Source organism: Perna viridis, chromosome 7 (genome assembly GCF_037379345.1).
Source record: "Perna viridis isolate PV_CMFRI_1.1 ecotype Kerala chromosome 7, ASM3737934v1, whole genome shotgun sequence".
Lineage (NCBI taxonomy): Eukaryota > Metazoa > Mollusca > Bivalvia > Mytilida > Mytilidae > Perna > Perna viridis.
In genome coordinates, this window is record NC_142451.1 from 38,269,960 (window position 1) to 38,286,604 (window position 16,645).

The 16,645-nt window shown below is 33.6% G+C and overlaps 1 protein-coding gene across 12 annotated transcripts in view; it reads right to left on the reverse strand.

Moving 5' to 3' along the window:
- Positions 1-6,861: 6,861 nt before the first annotated feature.
- LOC148612600 (ceramide synthase 2-like) overlaps positions 6,862-16,645 on the reverse strand; it is a 29,173-nt gene continuing 19,389 nt past the window's right edge. For all 12 annotated transcript variants that reach the window (XM_088594195.1, XM_088594200.1, XM_088594189.1 and 9 more), the window contains 4 exons: positions 14,620-14,748; positions 12,930-13,036; positions 11,531-11,714; positions 6,862-9,443 (listed from right to left, as the gene is read on the reverse strand). In XM_088594195.1, the coding sequence (XP_088450321.1) occupies positions 9,276-9,443; positions 11,531-11,714; positions 12,930-13,036; positions 14,620-14,748 (588 nt within the window). In that variant the 3' untranslated portion in view covers positions 6,862-9,275. The remainder of the gene's footprint in view (positions 9,444-11,530; positions 11,715-12,929; positions 13,037-14,619; positions 14,749-16,645) is intronic.

Sequence of the window (16,645 nt, forward strand, 5' to 3'; positions counted from 1 at the left end):
GGAAGCGGTTATATATGCATATGTACTGGTCATAAACCCAGGTTCGCTACTGAATAGAGAAATTATAGACAGTAGTAAAGTGTACAGGGACAGTCTAGGATTTCAGGTTTGGGGATGAAATGCAATTAAATGCCGAGAAAAGCGAGGCAAACAACTTTTTTTGTAGAACTTGTGAAAAATCTAAATTTCAAAACGCCCACGCCCGTCTGGATCCGCCACTGGTTCAATAGAAAGTTGCTTTGAGTGAATATAGAAGCATGAATCATGAATTTTTATTATCGAACATAATAATGCTGTCAGTGAATTATTCAGGAAAACTGTATTTTTATATTCTGTCTCTAAAAATAAAAAAAAGATATTGTCAATTTATTGCAGACGAATAATAAGCATTATATAAACAAACAAAAAAAAAACTAAAACTAAAAAAAAAACAAAAACAAAAAAAAAATACTTCGTTTATGAAGTAAACACTTCAACTAAATCAAAGTACTCATGTACTGAATCAATTTATGTCGATCGATTGTTTTTTTGTTTTTTGGGGGTTTTTTTTGTCTCAAATAATCGTCAAATTGTAGAAATGGGGATAAAAGGAAAATACGGAGATTGAATTCAATCGTATCTAGACATAAGCTTATTGTTGTAAATGGTCAGTATTGAACTTTTTCATTTATTTTTATATTCACTATTAGATTACGAAGGTCATTACAAAAAACACACATGATTTCAAATTCATGATCGATGCATCATAGCAGTGCGCCAGTTTGCGAATATTCAGATTTGATGTCGGTTTACATGGAACACCTAGATGAATGAACGCAAAACTCTCAGACACATGTACATTAACATAAACGCCAACGTCTTAGAATATAATGGCTGTAACTACGCAGACTTTTTGTATCACGGTAGACTTCTTACAATTAGTCTTTTGGAACAGGGTTATGTTGATACAAGAAGTCATCACTACAGAAATTTTATGGTCGTCATCATGAACTTGTGGAACGTTACGGTGTAGCCATCTGCACCATGAAAACTGATTTGTTCAGCGTGTCATAGTTTTCCTTTCCTTTTTCGTCTACCATGGACTTGATTTTTTATGAGCAACTAGGCGGGTGTTTCTAGAAAGTGGAGGACGCTTACCCCACCGGTGCACCTGGTTCATGCTCCCAATTTTTAGTGGAGTCCGAGTTGCTCATTTACTTTTGTTACTTTGTATGTGTTAGTTGGGTCACCGAACTTTATTTTGTATATATCTCTCCCTTGAATTTTATCACATATACTAGGTTTATGCCAAAAAATGTATTTGAATAATTCAAAGACTTTTCTTTCTCGTATCTTTTCAAACACTATTAGCCCATTGAAAATATATGCTTTTGTGTCATTTTGCTAGATGACAGAAAACAATATAATGGTTTGATCTACCTTGATTAAAATTAAGTTACCTCCCTTTGGTAGTGAATATTTTAAGGTCTCAGTATCGTATTAATTTTCCCATTGACTTCTATAGTGAAGTGCATATTTTTAGGATTTTTTTTTTAAATGTGTAAATTGATTCAATAAAACTTTCACTTATGTAGCATTTCTAAGGACATATGAAAAAATAATTTCCCGCAAAGAAAATAGGGTGAGTCCACGAAGATCGGACAGAAAAGTAGTCTTGAACTATAAATAGCCATTTTCTCTAATTTCACTTTCGTTTTGCACTCATCAAACCAACCTTTTCAGTGGAACATTTTTATGTCATTATGTTAGATTTTCTTTTTTAAAAAAGTTTGTCATCTTATAGTATGATGTTTACTCTATTTTATAAGTCATTGTTCATATCTTTCGACATAACATTAGTTTGTAGAGAGGCAAAAAGAAAATTCACCATATTTCTATAGCACCCATGTTTTGACGTACACCCGCTCAGGGATATGCAATGCGATACTGGTACCTTAACAGTCACATGTTTAACTTCGGCGAAAGACTATAGACTTTTGACTTAATCAGGTGATCTTGATAATATGTTGATTGTCTTCTTTGGAAAGATCGTTTGCTACGTCACGCTTTTGCTCAGTGGATTATTTAATAACACGTATATCTCATTCGAGCAGTTGGCTACACATTCACACAATACATTACCCCATACCCTGACCTTGATATATTAAGTTTCTTTCGTATCGTTAATTTTCGATTTATGCCCTCAGTTCCTGCTATGATGTTGAGAACGAAGTATAATGTTGTTGGGTCTACTGCGTACATGCTTGCTTGTTCTTACTGCATAATTTTCGTACTTCGATTTCCAAGTTTTAAAGCATATATTTACATGAAATCACAATTCAGACAGCGATTCATGAATATCTTTCCCGGAAAATATTTAGATGGGAAACTAATGCCAAACATGGCAAATGAGTTATCTTTTTGGACCTAAGATAATAAAATGCACCTACTGTTTTCAATGATTAAAACCAAAAATGTGTTAATAATGTTATAAGGGACAAACCGTTCAATAAGGTGTTTAGTTGTGTCAAGCCGTTAAAGCAATGATTAGAAAAAGGCATTAATATATTTACGTTCCGAATATAAAAAAAAACACTTTCAATAATTTCTCGATCGTAAGGCTTGCAATATACATATGGCTTGTATTTCAACGATGAACATCAAAAGTCGTGGTTTATTTCATGTTTTTTTTTTGTTGTGTGTGTTAAAAGTCTAAGCATGGTTCAAAAAGAACGCATATTTACGACAAACTCTGGCATACGTATGCATTGTGATATGAAAAAAATTCCACACGGAAGTATGAACTCAATCTACACAAATTTCTAAATATTGTTCAACATGGTCCCATATAACTGCTACATCTTGTACTCTGTAAAAATTTATAAATTCACATATTTATGTATAACTTTTTTTCGTTGTCATAATGGTAAAGTTATACTTTGTATGTATCATCTTTTGCTCGTGTCAAGTCATCCTCACACTGTCAAAGCTCATGTCCATCGACAATGGAGCATTGACGTTGTAGGAATCTTGTTGAGTATGGTACGTCCATTCTAGTCATGAATTCCTTTTTGAAAAGTTGAACCATGAAGATGATTTAAAATCAGCAATCAGACAGGCGGGTTGGTCTATTTTAATTAAAAAGTTGGGGAAACCACATAAAAATTCATCGAAGTTTCAATCTTTAACTTTGTGAAACATAATGATAGAAGACCATTTGTTACTAAGTTGCACTCAAGCTAAGAACCATGCAAAATATGATACTTGTACATGGTTGGAAAGTCTACATATTTTTATTTTTGATATTTTGTTTAAAATGTTAAAGTAAACAGAAATTAACATGTAGATTTTCATAGAACCAGTGTTCATAAGAGATATTAATTATAGAGTATGTACTATAGAGTTCAAAATTAAGGGTGATAACTCTGTAAATGACACTAAAATACAGTAGAAAACATTGGACTTTGAAACTTTGAAACTTTATTATTTGATTAAACGCCTATTTCTACACAATGTATATTCAATGGCGTTGTACGATGCAAAAAATAAAAATATGAACATACAATAGAGCAACTGTACAAAACATATATACTTATACCAATAATAAAACTGGCATCTTACACTGTTAACTTATGACTACTTTAGCTCAGAATAATGAAAAATAATCTTCAAAATACAGTTACTTTAATTGACTTTTGAAAATATCAACAGATTTGGAATTTCTTATGCTAACTGGTAACTCATTCCATAATTTAGGACAGGTAGTACAGAAACTTCTATCTGAAAATAATTTCATCTTGTTAAAAGGAATAACATAACAACCTACAGAAGACTCTGATGACCTTAGTGTACGTTTAGACACTTGAGGAGACAATAAACTAATTAAATATGACGGTGCATTACCAACAGAAAAATTGTACATGTATGTTAATATTTTAAAACTGATTCGAGCTTTTACTGGCAGCCAAAGTAAATCATATAGAGCCTGTTTAGAACTCTCATAATCTGAGCGATTCAATACCAATTTGGCGCACATGTTTTGAATCCGTTGAAGTTTTAACAATTCGTTCTGAGAAATACCATACAAAATAACATTGCAATAATCCAAATGTAAAACAACTAAAGATAACACTAGAGTTTCCGTGGCTTCTTTTGACAAACATTTTCTAATACTTTTTATGTTGAAAAAAATTATCATGGCTGTTCCACATTTCCTTTTTGTATGTTCTTTGAAATTTAGTGTCATCCAAAAAAGCACCCAGATATCTGATACAGTTTTCTGACTTAATTTTTTCGCCACAAATAGAAATTTCTTTAGTAGAACACTTGCCAAGTTGAGACCGGCATCCGAAAAGAATAAATTCTGTTTTTGAATTGTTCATCTTTAGCTTATCATTGTTATCCAGTTGTTAATATCAATAGCACAGTTATCTAGTTCTTGAATGGCAATGGCTTCATCTGCGGGTGTAGATTTAAACTGCTTATTCACTGTATGATCGTCAGCGAAACCATAAACAGTAACTGATGGAGACACTATGTCAAATATTGTCCCTGCATACGATAGATATAGCCATGGACCAAGACAACTTTCCTGAGGAACACTACAGTCTAATTCCCGTTGTGATGAACGGCCGAGTTTACAGTAACTCTACAACTGCGAGGTCTCAGGTAGGAATCGACCCATTGGAGTGCCGCTCCGCCGCAGACGCCATACTGGGTCTGAAGAACATTCAATAGAATACTGTGATCAACAGTATCAAACGCAGCACTTGTCAATAGCAATCAACGCAGTAATCTCCTGATGTTCCATCTCGCCAAGAATGTCATTCACGAGTCGAAGTAGCGCGGACTCACATGAGTGAAACTGGCGATGCCCTGACTGATTTTGCGGCAGTAGGTTATAGTCATTCACATGTTTATTCAGTCTGTGGAGTGCGGCCTTTTCGATTAATTTTGACAAGAAGGACAGATTGCTGACTGGCCGATAATTCGTAAATGTAAGCTCTAGGCCAGCTTTTTTCAACAAAGGTCTGACTATAACTTGCTTCCATTTGGCGGGAAAAATTCCCTGTGTCAGAGAAAGATTTACGAGTTGCGTGATGTTTGGTAACAGTTCTTCCAAAAAATTGTTTTAGTACCTTAGTAGGTAAGACATCGAGTTCGCAAGATTTAGATTGTGACTGATTGGTTAAAGTTTTTACTTCATCTTGCGATAGTTTTTCAAACGAAGAAAATGATGGCACAATTTTGATAGATGGTTCAAAATTCTCGAAGTCTTTGAGAGATTCTCGTATTTTCTGTATTTTATTCATAAAATAATCCGCAAATTTGTCGGCTAGTGTGTTGTCATTTTCTTCAAGTGGCAAAGGGTTTTTTACTTGCTTCCGGTAAGCTCTTTTACAAGTTTATAAAGTTTTTACGAGTCTCCTTTGGAGTCGAGTACCTTTTTACTAAGAACTAGATTTTTCTCGTTTCTAAGTTCATAATGGTATTTATTAATAGCGTCTTTATAAGTCTCATGATCACTCGGTTTTCGGTGTTTCCGCCATATTCGTTCTGCGCGACGCATCTTACGTTTACATGAATGGATATTTTCACTGAAATAGGGCTTCGGTTCCCTGCAGACTTGTACTTTCACATTTATAGGTGCATGTTTATCAAGCAAGTTCTCAATTTGATTTTCAAAACTATCTACGAAAGATTCCACGGATTCAGAAGGTATTGCCATTTGAGAAATATGATTTGCAAACTCAACTTGGTTCATGTTTTTAAAGTTTCGAAAAGAAATAGATTTGCTAACAATATTTTCCTTTTTGATCCTCGTAACAACTTTGACCGCGCAATGATCTGACACAAACAGACCCGGTTCGCATGACCGTATATCTATACCGTCAGTGAGCTCAGTGATGACTAGATCGAGACTCTGGCCGTGAATGTGTTTCGGAAAATCAACGTGTTGTTGTAACCATAGGGCAAAAAGAGAGTTATTAAAGTCCGAAACAGCACTATTGTTATCTTGAAGATGCAAATTGAAATCCCCCATGATTATGATGTTTGAATGTTTGGAAACAATATCTTCCAGGAATTTAAAGAACTCCGAAACAAATTCGGTTGGTGTTGAAGTATTTGGTGGTCTGTATACATCGACGCAATGAATGGTAATGTTTTTAAAGATCAATCGCCATACTCCGTATTCAAAACTTGATTCAATACCAGATAACAGTTCACGCATGTTTACCTCAATTATACACGAAAGAGCAACGCCACCGCCAATTTTATTATGTCTATTACAAACGCTGATTTTGTATCCATTTTGATTAAGGTCTGATGTCTCAAACTGGTGCTGTTTTTCATCAGAATACCAAGTTTCTGTTAAAATTGCAAAGTCTATATTTTGTTCACGAAACAATTGTCCAACAAGTATGTCTTTTCTGATTAATGATCTACAGTTTATAGTCAGACAGATGACATTCTCTGTGAAATTGCTTACGGTGTTGCAATGTTTGGGGCTTTCGATGTGAATTTCAAAAGTGCAGACAGATTGGAAAAGTGATTATACATTTCATCATATAGACCTATAAAGCAATTTAATAACAAATATAAAAATGTGTTTTTTTCTGGCGTGTATCACATAATTAAAAATTTGCATGATTCTTCCAAAAACTGATACTCGACTACTCTGAATATCGGTGGTACATGTATGTCATATACAATGTATTACATCTCGCAATTTCAAGATTCTGATTTGCAATATATGATAAGATTCAATGATAAATAAAGATTCAGTTTTTAAGGGAAACATAACTTTTCAAGATGACTTCGTGACTGTGGAATATACTCATCATACAACATAACTATAAATCCAAATATAAAACAACCCTGTTATATCTTTAATAGTCTTTATTACACCTTGAGTTGTAAAGTATAAAATATAATATTGAATAATATGCACATTAAAAATATACAAAGATGAAAGAGATAAAATTTAAGTTCTTAAATTATTCATACCTAATATGAAAGATCAAATTGTATGATATACACATCAGGCGATTTCGTTTTTGATACATTTTTAAACCAATCTTGAAGTATTTGTTGGCAATCCCATCACACTGACAGGGTAATATAATTATAAAATGCAGCATACTTCTCCTGATGTTTAAAATACATCAGATATCCGATGGTTATACTTTTTAGTACAAGACCTTTTTGTCACAATGAAGGAATTTCCATATGAATGATTCAGAAAATTTGCCAAATTTTGCCAAATTCTTATTCTTTTGATTTTCAGTTGAATGTATGTAATTCACTATGTTTCCATGGACATTCAATTCAATTGACAAAAATAAATTGAAATGTACATTTACTCCTTTACACAAATAAAATTCGGTATCTTATGTAGACACCAAACCACCTAGAGTTATAAATTCAGGAAATTTAGGATATACTAAAGCGTATGTAACTCGAAAAATTAAAAAAAGAGGCAATACCTTAAAATTCCAAAAAAAAGAAAAAAAAATCATAAAAGCGCCATTTATATAAAACAAAAAAATACAAAATTTTATACTACATTTACGATTAATTTTAAAACACTGCATAGCATGCTTGCATAGTCTAATTCACCATACTAAACTACAAAAGGCACTTTTTTGCTGATTGGAAGACCGATACTCTCCATTCCACATTCTCTTGATGTATTCAGTCTGCAAAGACTACAATCAACCCAATACCATCTGACTAATTAATACTTTATGATTTTGCATAATCGTCATGCGATTGCGCAAATTTTTGAAATATTCACCTTTTCATTTGCGCCACAAGGTTGTATTTCATTTGCGCTATTTTCAAGATAAATAAAGTTTTTACTACTTGAATTCATACAAAACTGTAAGCCTCGGGTGTGTCAGTTGTTTATGTTCTCAAAGTTTCGAAGAGTCCAGACGGACAAAATCCAGTCTGAGGCAAAAAGTGGAAATATTTGACAGCCTTACGTATAGATTTTTCAAACGTTTTGAAAAATAATGACGAATCGCATATGATAATATAAAGATGAAAATGCTGTAAATGCGATTTTTGGTGTTCTAACCATTGAAACACACCGGGACTTGATGTCACGAGGTAGATCCATTAAATGGTCACTAAAATGCTGTTTTTACGATTTTTTATAAATTACTATCCTCGGCAATACACTAAATATTGTTAACATCAAGTCCGTGTGTTTAAACATTCCTACTTCCACCCCCAGCCCCGCCGGCGGTGAGCAGGAGTAACAGATAATGCTTACGAATGGAAGAGGTACAAGTAAAAGAAAGATATAAAAAGCATTACTATACCATATTAAATTCTTGTAATTTGCACGACAATTATTAATTTTTGGCGCAACTGAAATATGGTTTGTGGCGCAATTGATTTTTTTTTTTGGCACAGATGATATACTAACTGGCGTACAAGCAATGGATTGAATCAATATTCTAATAATTTTTTTTCAGGTGAATAAATCTGATAAATAAAACAGTTCTGAAACTTACAAATCAAAAATAGTAATTTTCGCGCTGTTTTATCTGGGTCTATGTACAATTTACCTTTAAATCAAGTTAATATCCAAGTACATTTTCTGGCTTAAAAATACAAATATTGTGCATCTTTTACATTTTTACAAAAGAAAAATTAAACAATTAAAAGGGATAAAGATTGTTCAAAATCTTACCATTAATTTTTATTACAAACACTTATCAGTTGTTTCGAATGAACATTTTGGCGCTTTCTCTTCTTTTCTTCCCCTTATCCAACATATTTGTTCGAATAAATGTTCTTTATAAATTTTAGGATGATCCCCTTTCTACTTTATATCAGGACAACTTATATAGTTCAGAACCTAAATGCATTAAAGTAACATTGAACATATACAATTAAAACAGTTAAAGACATTGCAAAGAATTACGTAATTTCAAAATTTTAATCCATTTTCACAAGAGTGCGTCATTGAAGATGTTGTTCAATGCCATACTAATTAGAATATTTAACAAATAACACACGCATTCCTTACTTTCATCAGAGAGCATATAAGGCTCCAGATTAACAAATTACCCTGTTTGTCACAAAAAAATAACGGATAATTGCAGTGTAAATAATTTGGTCCCAGCATTTCAGTATTAAAATATCTTCATAAACTCCACACGTGCTCAATTGAGTTATTTGTACCACTTCCACCCATGTCAGTCATATTTTACATAAAATAAACCAAAAACTGGTGTTCGAGCCTGAAGATCCAGGTAATTTCAACCTAATCCCCTCATATTTTAGAAACCATTCTCTCCAACATGACTTTTACCATTGGTTTGAATTTTATCTGTCACGACTGAACCGTTTGTTTGACCATTAATAATTTTGTCATTGTCATCTTTGTTTTCAATGTCACTTTCATATCCGTCTTCTTCATCTTCTGTGTCACTTCGGCTGTCTTGTAACTACAAACAAAAACATTCAGGCATGATTTCAAAGGAACCATCAATAATGACTACAAATATGCTGACTTTGTTTTCCGCGGAAAGAAAGGTCTATTTTTAATGAGACAAAATAAGGGAGGGAAAAACAATCTAATATTTGGCTCCAGCAGGATTAGTGCAAATTTAATAATGCAATATTTGTGTTTTCCATTAGAATCGAATCATTCACCGTATCATAATTTTCCTTTCCTCTTTCGTCTAACCCGCAAGTGACATTTTATGAGAAACTCGGCGGCTGTTTCTAGAAAAGAGGAGGACGCTTACCCTATCGGTGCACCTGGTCCATGCTCTCATTGATTAGTGGAGTTCGGGTTTGCTTATTTACTTTTTTTGTAACGTGTAATTTTGACAATTTCATGTTATGTGTTGCGTGCGTCCGTTTTTCATGTCTAGTGTTTATCATTTACATTATATTCTTTTAATTTCAGTTCATCATGATCATGTCTACATGTTTTACGACTTGAAGAAGCGAGATTTTTATGTTTATAATTCAAAATATTTCTATATGTAGGATCAACAAACATATAATTTAATTTGACTGCTTATTTCTCCTCTGGGCAAGATCGTTTATTTTCCATAATTAACTTGGTACTATGACGTCATCACCATCACACTCGGCATTTCAATTAATTCCAAACTGAATACGGCTTTGAAGGGACAAATCCATAATTTTGACTTTAATCAATTAAGTTATAAAAATTGTTTTAATTGCTGGCATAAATCACTTTGGGGGCAGTCTAAGCTTGTTTATAAAACGTTCACGGTTTATGAAGTGTAAGAGTAATCAAGGGAACCAAGGTTATAGTGGTAAACTGCCCTAAAGGTCATTTCGCATCACTTGGTATCAATATAATTGAAAGACAATTGATTTTTCATGTGTGATTATCATATGTCGTACATTGTTTAAAGAGCACTAGTATACATATGTCAGATCTTTTGGACATCATTGTTTTTTCCCAAAAAAAAGATGGTACACCTAGATACAAATATATAGTTCTTCGTAGAGACTCCTAATACTTTGTGAAAAATAATTCCAAATCATCTTCCAAATATACAGAAGATGTTTACAAAATGCTGGAATTTTTAATCGACAACATATTTGTCCAGTGTGGTGCACGCGTTTTTCAACAAACGGTCGGCATTCCAATGGGAACAAATTGTGTTCCTCGACTTGCTGACCTATTCCTTCACTCTTATGATCCTGACTTTATAGCCGATCTGATCCGAAAGAAAGAATATCGTTTAGCTAGATCCTTTAATCTCGGTTTCCGCTATATAGATGACGTATTATCTTTAAACAATCCCAATTTCGGGGATTTAATACTTCGCATCTACTCCAAAGAATTTGAGAAAAAGGATACTACAGACACTGTGAGGTCAGCCTGATATATTGACTTACACTTAGAAATCGATGGTAAAGGAAAACTATTGACCAAACTTTACGACACACTGATGACCTTTCATTCAGGATTGTCAACTTTCCTTGCATCTGTGGCAACATCCCTTCAGCACCTCCGTATGGAGTTTTCATATCAAAACCCATACGTTATGCCAGAGTTTGCCGAAACTACGCAGACTTTTTGCATCGCGCTAGAATTCTAACAAATAAACTTCTGGAACAGGGTTATGTTGTTACAAGATTGAAGTCATCACTACAGAAGTTTTATGGTCGTCATCATGAACTCGTGCATCGTTACGGTGTATCCATCTTCGCCATGAAAACTGATTTGTTCAACGTGTCATAGTTTTTCTTTCCTCTTTCGTTTACCCCGGACTTGACTTTCTATGAGCAATTCGGCGGGTGTTTCTAGAAAAGCAGAGTACGCTTACCCTTCCGGTGACCTGGCCCATGCTCCTAGTTTTTAGTGGAGTTTTTTGTATGTATGATTTTAGTTACTTAATGTTCTTTGTTGTGTATGTCTGTTTTCCATGTCTGGTCTTTGTCCCTGGATTGCATTTATTTGGTTACCGCTATGACCTTGGTTCCCTTGATTACTATCTCTAATGATTGATATCTTGTTTTGAATTCTCTGTAAAAAAATACTTGCCTTTCCATCGACAACTTTTCTAAGGGCGGATTTAAATATGATTATTGTCCATATTATATGAAGTATTTGAAGAACTACCAGTAAAGCTTTAAGTAACTGTCCCACTACACTTCTGTCATAAGATTTAATGAAAGGTTTGTCCTCGGCATAAGCTGGTAAAGCGATGTACACTGAGTATAAAACCCTGAAAACAACATGAGTTATTTGTATATCAATTGTCTTGTACCTTTGAAAATGAGAAAAAAACTTTTGTTCTGTAATCTCATGAGTTATGAAATTATGACCTTTTTGTTTCATAAAACTAAGTAATTTCTTTAAAGGGACTGAAATATGCATCTGAAATTATTAAACTGTTATATTTGTTACACTTAACTTATGCCCCTTTTTACGTAATTGTCATGATTCAAATTTTACAGTTGAAGTTTGCACTTATAAAATTTTGAGTACTGCGCCCAGTTTCATAAAAAATCTCAAAATCATATTTTTTCTCAAATTCATCAACTCAAATTTGGACCAGCCAAATAGCTTGAAATGAAATATTTGAGGATAAAATCAAAGACCTGATATTTTATAATGAAATCCAAGCCATATTGCGTAAGTCAGCTGTTATGTTAAAAAAATCGTTATTTGTAATCAGGACAAACCTTCTTCATCATTTATTGGTAAAAAAAATATTTGAATCCCTATTTATATTATTCGTTATAAATATTTTTTTCTTCCCATGTTGCAGTGTTGAATTTAACCCTTTTATCAGTGTTTAACATTCATCTCATAGACGCATACATTCTGATTAAATTAAAGGTTGATAACAGAATTACCGAATTATTCAATCTTGGCTGAAGGAAGTGGTCTGAAAGTCCAAGTAACAAATGGCAATATCAGGGCAAAAAATCAAAAAGTTGGAAAACTACCGCAATGGTAAAATCAGACCTATCAATTGTACCATTCAGTCATTGTATGTAGGATCACTCCATTCTACTTTCTGTTCAGAAGACCATCCCAGAATACTTTTAAAGAAGATTTTTCCCTTTGAATAATGCTTTCAAAAGCATGGCAGATGAATTCTGATTGGCTCATCAAAAAGTTAATCTGAACAGAAAGTAGAATGGGGACTTGTTAGATCCAACATGCAGTGACTGGATGGAACAAATGATATGTCTAATTTTAATGAGATTGAGACGCATATGTACTTCACATATGTGACAGTAATACCATCTACACAACTTCATGATTTTACGTGTAATTCAATGCTACTGAAAAACTATAAGGAACCACTGGGATAATCCGGGTGTACACTTCAAATATAGCCAGTATAATGCACTTCTACATCGATGGCATTTCGTCATAGACAGAAAATAATATAAGTCTTTCATAAATGATTAATGATTTTTGTACTTACACATAAGGATAAATCATAAGTCTGGTGACGATCCAAAATAACATAAATATAACAAAACATATATCTGCTAACAAATGTTTCTTTATGTATACGAATGTTTTTGCAACCTGAAATGATAAATGAAGATTTAAAATTGAGTTGGTATAGGATGAACTTGTCTTGATTTTACAGCAGGCTTTGTGCAATACAAAATTAATCAACGGTACGCATTTCAAGATGATTAATCATAAGAATTAAAAAGCAGTATCCATTCTCGTGTAAATGGTCAGAATTTTTAAGGAAACACTTTCATCCTATATTAATAAAATGAATACCGATGGAAGATTTGAACATATCATATGCCTGCTAACGTCAGAATTATACTGAAGCCTCCTAGCAACACACGTATTTAAATGTAAATTTTAATATAATTTGTTTTGAAACTTGAATGTTACATTATAATTTTATGTAAATGTATCCACGAGTTAGGCTGCAGGATGCAATGCATACATAATAAATGTTTAAATACAAAAAAAGAGATGTAGAGCCCATTATTATATTTTCTTGTGAAATAACGTTTGTTTGTTGGGGTTTAACGTCCGAGCAGCAATACTTCAGCTATATTCAGACAATGAACATGAAATGGATGATAAAATGAACATGAAATGAAAAAAAAAAAGATGGGACACAAGGACAATAGGGTCGACAAACTTTGATTGCCACTGGAAAAAGGGGGATGGGTAAGGTCGGGCAATTTAGCCTCCTGTGGCGGAGCGCAAAGGTTCCTACTCCTATCGAATACCACAGCAGGGTTCTTAAACGTGCAAGGAACGTGGCATCTTTCCCAACACGGGGCACCACTATGGTTTGCGGTCAGGTTTTCCGTATTATAGCCTGACAACCCCAGCATGTAACATGCCAGGGGTACCCCATTCCAACACCTGGGGCACACATCCCAGTTGCTCTGTGGGCAGAGCGCCTAGCCCCCGGCTAGGTTTCTGAGCACTATTTAGTCGCCTTATACGACAAGCTTAGTGCTGCTGCAGGCCTATTCTTTTAACACCCGGACCTGCACGGGGCTCTTGTGAAATAATAATGCATTGTGGCCTAAAAACATCACATAAAATGTACAATACACTTTCATTTTCTTTTTATTATTCGTGTATCTATGTTGATTTCTCAATAATTTCTAGCATATATGTAATTACTGGCATGCAATCTATTTACATGTCTTGTACAAAATTTTAAGAACTGTCTTAAGCATTTGCCTTTTTGTGATTTTGATATCGAACCTACATTAAATGTTTTGGTGCATTCAGATAAATCAGAAGTGGTTGAATAGGTCTAATGGTTATTCACTCATATAAGGTAGACCTATCCGAAAACAAACATTTTTCCATGTTATTTTCCTAAAGTACGTGTATTTAAATAAGATAAAAGTGATACTGACTTTTATATAAAAAGACGTAAAATCTGTCGAGATAAAAAATTGATATGATCAATTAAACTGAGTAGGTCTTATGACTGCGTAATATTGCGGCAAGATCATGCATACAGACATTCTCCTCCGCAGACCTATACTGCTTCCTGATTTACTACATATCATTCCGCCTGCCTATATGCTCTTATACATGTACATATGATGTGAAAAAATAACCCGCAAATCGGTTTATTAGTTTCGCTGCACATATTTGCATGAAAAAGGACTTACCGCTAACCAATAATCTACTTGGTCATGTATTACGAGCACTAGTGTTCCAATACGGACAACATTTATGGACCAGGACAATAGCATTAACACTACTGTGACACTGTGATGAACGAGGAATTCTACAAAATCCTGCAATAGACTTTTACAATTTCAACACTCATAAATAATAGAAACATGCTGTTTAAACACAATTGTAATTGGTTAGCGAAAATTCGTAAGTCGTGGTTGTTATCTAAACATAGAACTACGAATTTATGTTCAATAAACTGTTTACACATACTTGACCGCTGGTATCGATTGTAATACTGTAGGTTGACAAAATTCGTTAACTTGTGAATTTAATGGGCGTCATGCGTTTGTGCAATTTTATGAAATATTCTCCATTTCATTTGTGCCACAAGGTTGTATTTTATTTGCGCCAAAGACTAAGTATTTAATTTGAGCCATTTTCCAGGTAAACGTTAGATAAAGTAAGATATATAAAGTTTTAACAATTTGTACTCATAAAAAGCTGTAAGCATCGGGTGTAAAAGTTATATACATTCACAAATTTCACGATTGACATGACCCTATCCGAGACAAATAGAGGAAGATGTTTGACGATCCTGACTAAAGATCGTCAAACGTTTTGAAAAATGATGACAAATCGTAAATAACAATGTTGAAAATGTAAAGTAAGCGTTTTTACCGTTTTAACATTCATATACCCACCTCCGCGTGGTGTGCAGAGGTAACAGATAATGTTTGCAAACTGAAGAGGTACATTTAAAACAATGATATAAATAAAAAAGTATTACTATATTATGTTCAAATCGCCTGTAGTTTTGAACAACTGACAAATGTTTGTGGCGCAAATGAAAGATTTCTTTGGCGCAGATGATATACTAATTGGTGCAAAAGCAATGCATCCGGTTTGATATAAAAGGTAATGTTTATACTAATGATCTACATTTCTTTAAAAAAACATAATCTGTAGTTTGACCAACATACGAAACAACGATAACTAATACCATAAACAGTAATTAAGATGTGTAGGTCTGTTAGATAGCATCTATAACCATGGTGTTACTTGCTACTAATTTGATGCTCTGAAATCCGGAATTAGAATGAAAAATGTGAGTCATGGCGAACATTTTCCTAATAATCTTATTGAAGCCCTTCAATTCTTTACTTGATGGTAAATAAAGACGTTTAATTGCTAAAAAAAAAAGGTATGTTACTAATTTACTTTTTTTCATGTTGTATCGTGTCTGTTTATTATGTCTGATATTTTCCAATTGCTTCCTTTTGTCAATTGACTTTGTAACTTCAGATATCGCTTTAACCATGTCTATTCAGGTTTTACTTTTGATGATAATTTCCCACGTAAAATCGATGCCTAAAAAACCATTAAAAATGCAAAAATGTTTTAAGGAAACAGAAGGGAATCACAAAAACATTTGATAACATGAATTCATATGGTCTTATTTAAGAGTAATCAAGGGAACCAAGGTTATAGCGGTAATCAAAAGAATGTAATCCAGGGACAAAGACCAGACATGGAAAACAGACATACACAACAAAGAACATAAAGTAACTAAAATGCTCCTGAAAGTAAAAAAAAGTAATCAAGGAAACCAAAATTCTAGAGGAAATCAAAAGAATGTAATCAAGGGACAAAGACCAGACATGGAAAACAGACATACATGACAAAAATAAAATAACCAAAAATAATACATACAAAGCAACAAAAGTAAATGGTCAACTCGGACTCCATTAAAAATCGGTACACGGACCAGGGTAAGCATCCTCTGCTTTTCTAGAAACACACGCCGAGTTGCTCATAAAAAGTCAAGTCCGGGGTTGAAAAAGAGACGATCCACGAGAGCATGGTGACGACCATAAAACATTCAATCTTGTATCAACGTACCCTGTTACAAAAGCCTAATTGTAAGAATCCTATAGTGCTGAAAAGTGATGTTTCAATTTGCAGATGATATTATTGAGTTTGTTTGATATTCGAAGTGAGGTACTGCTGATTCTAGAA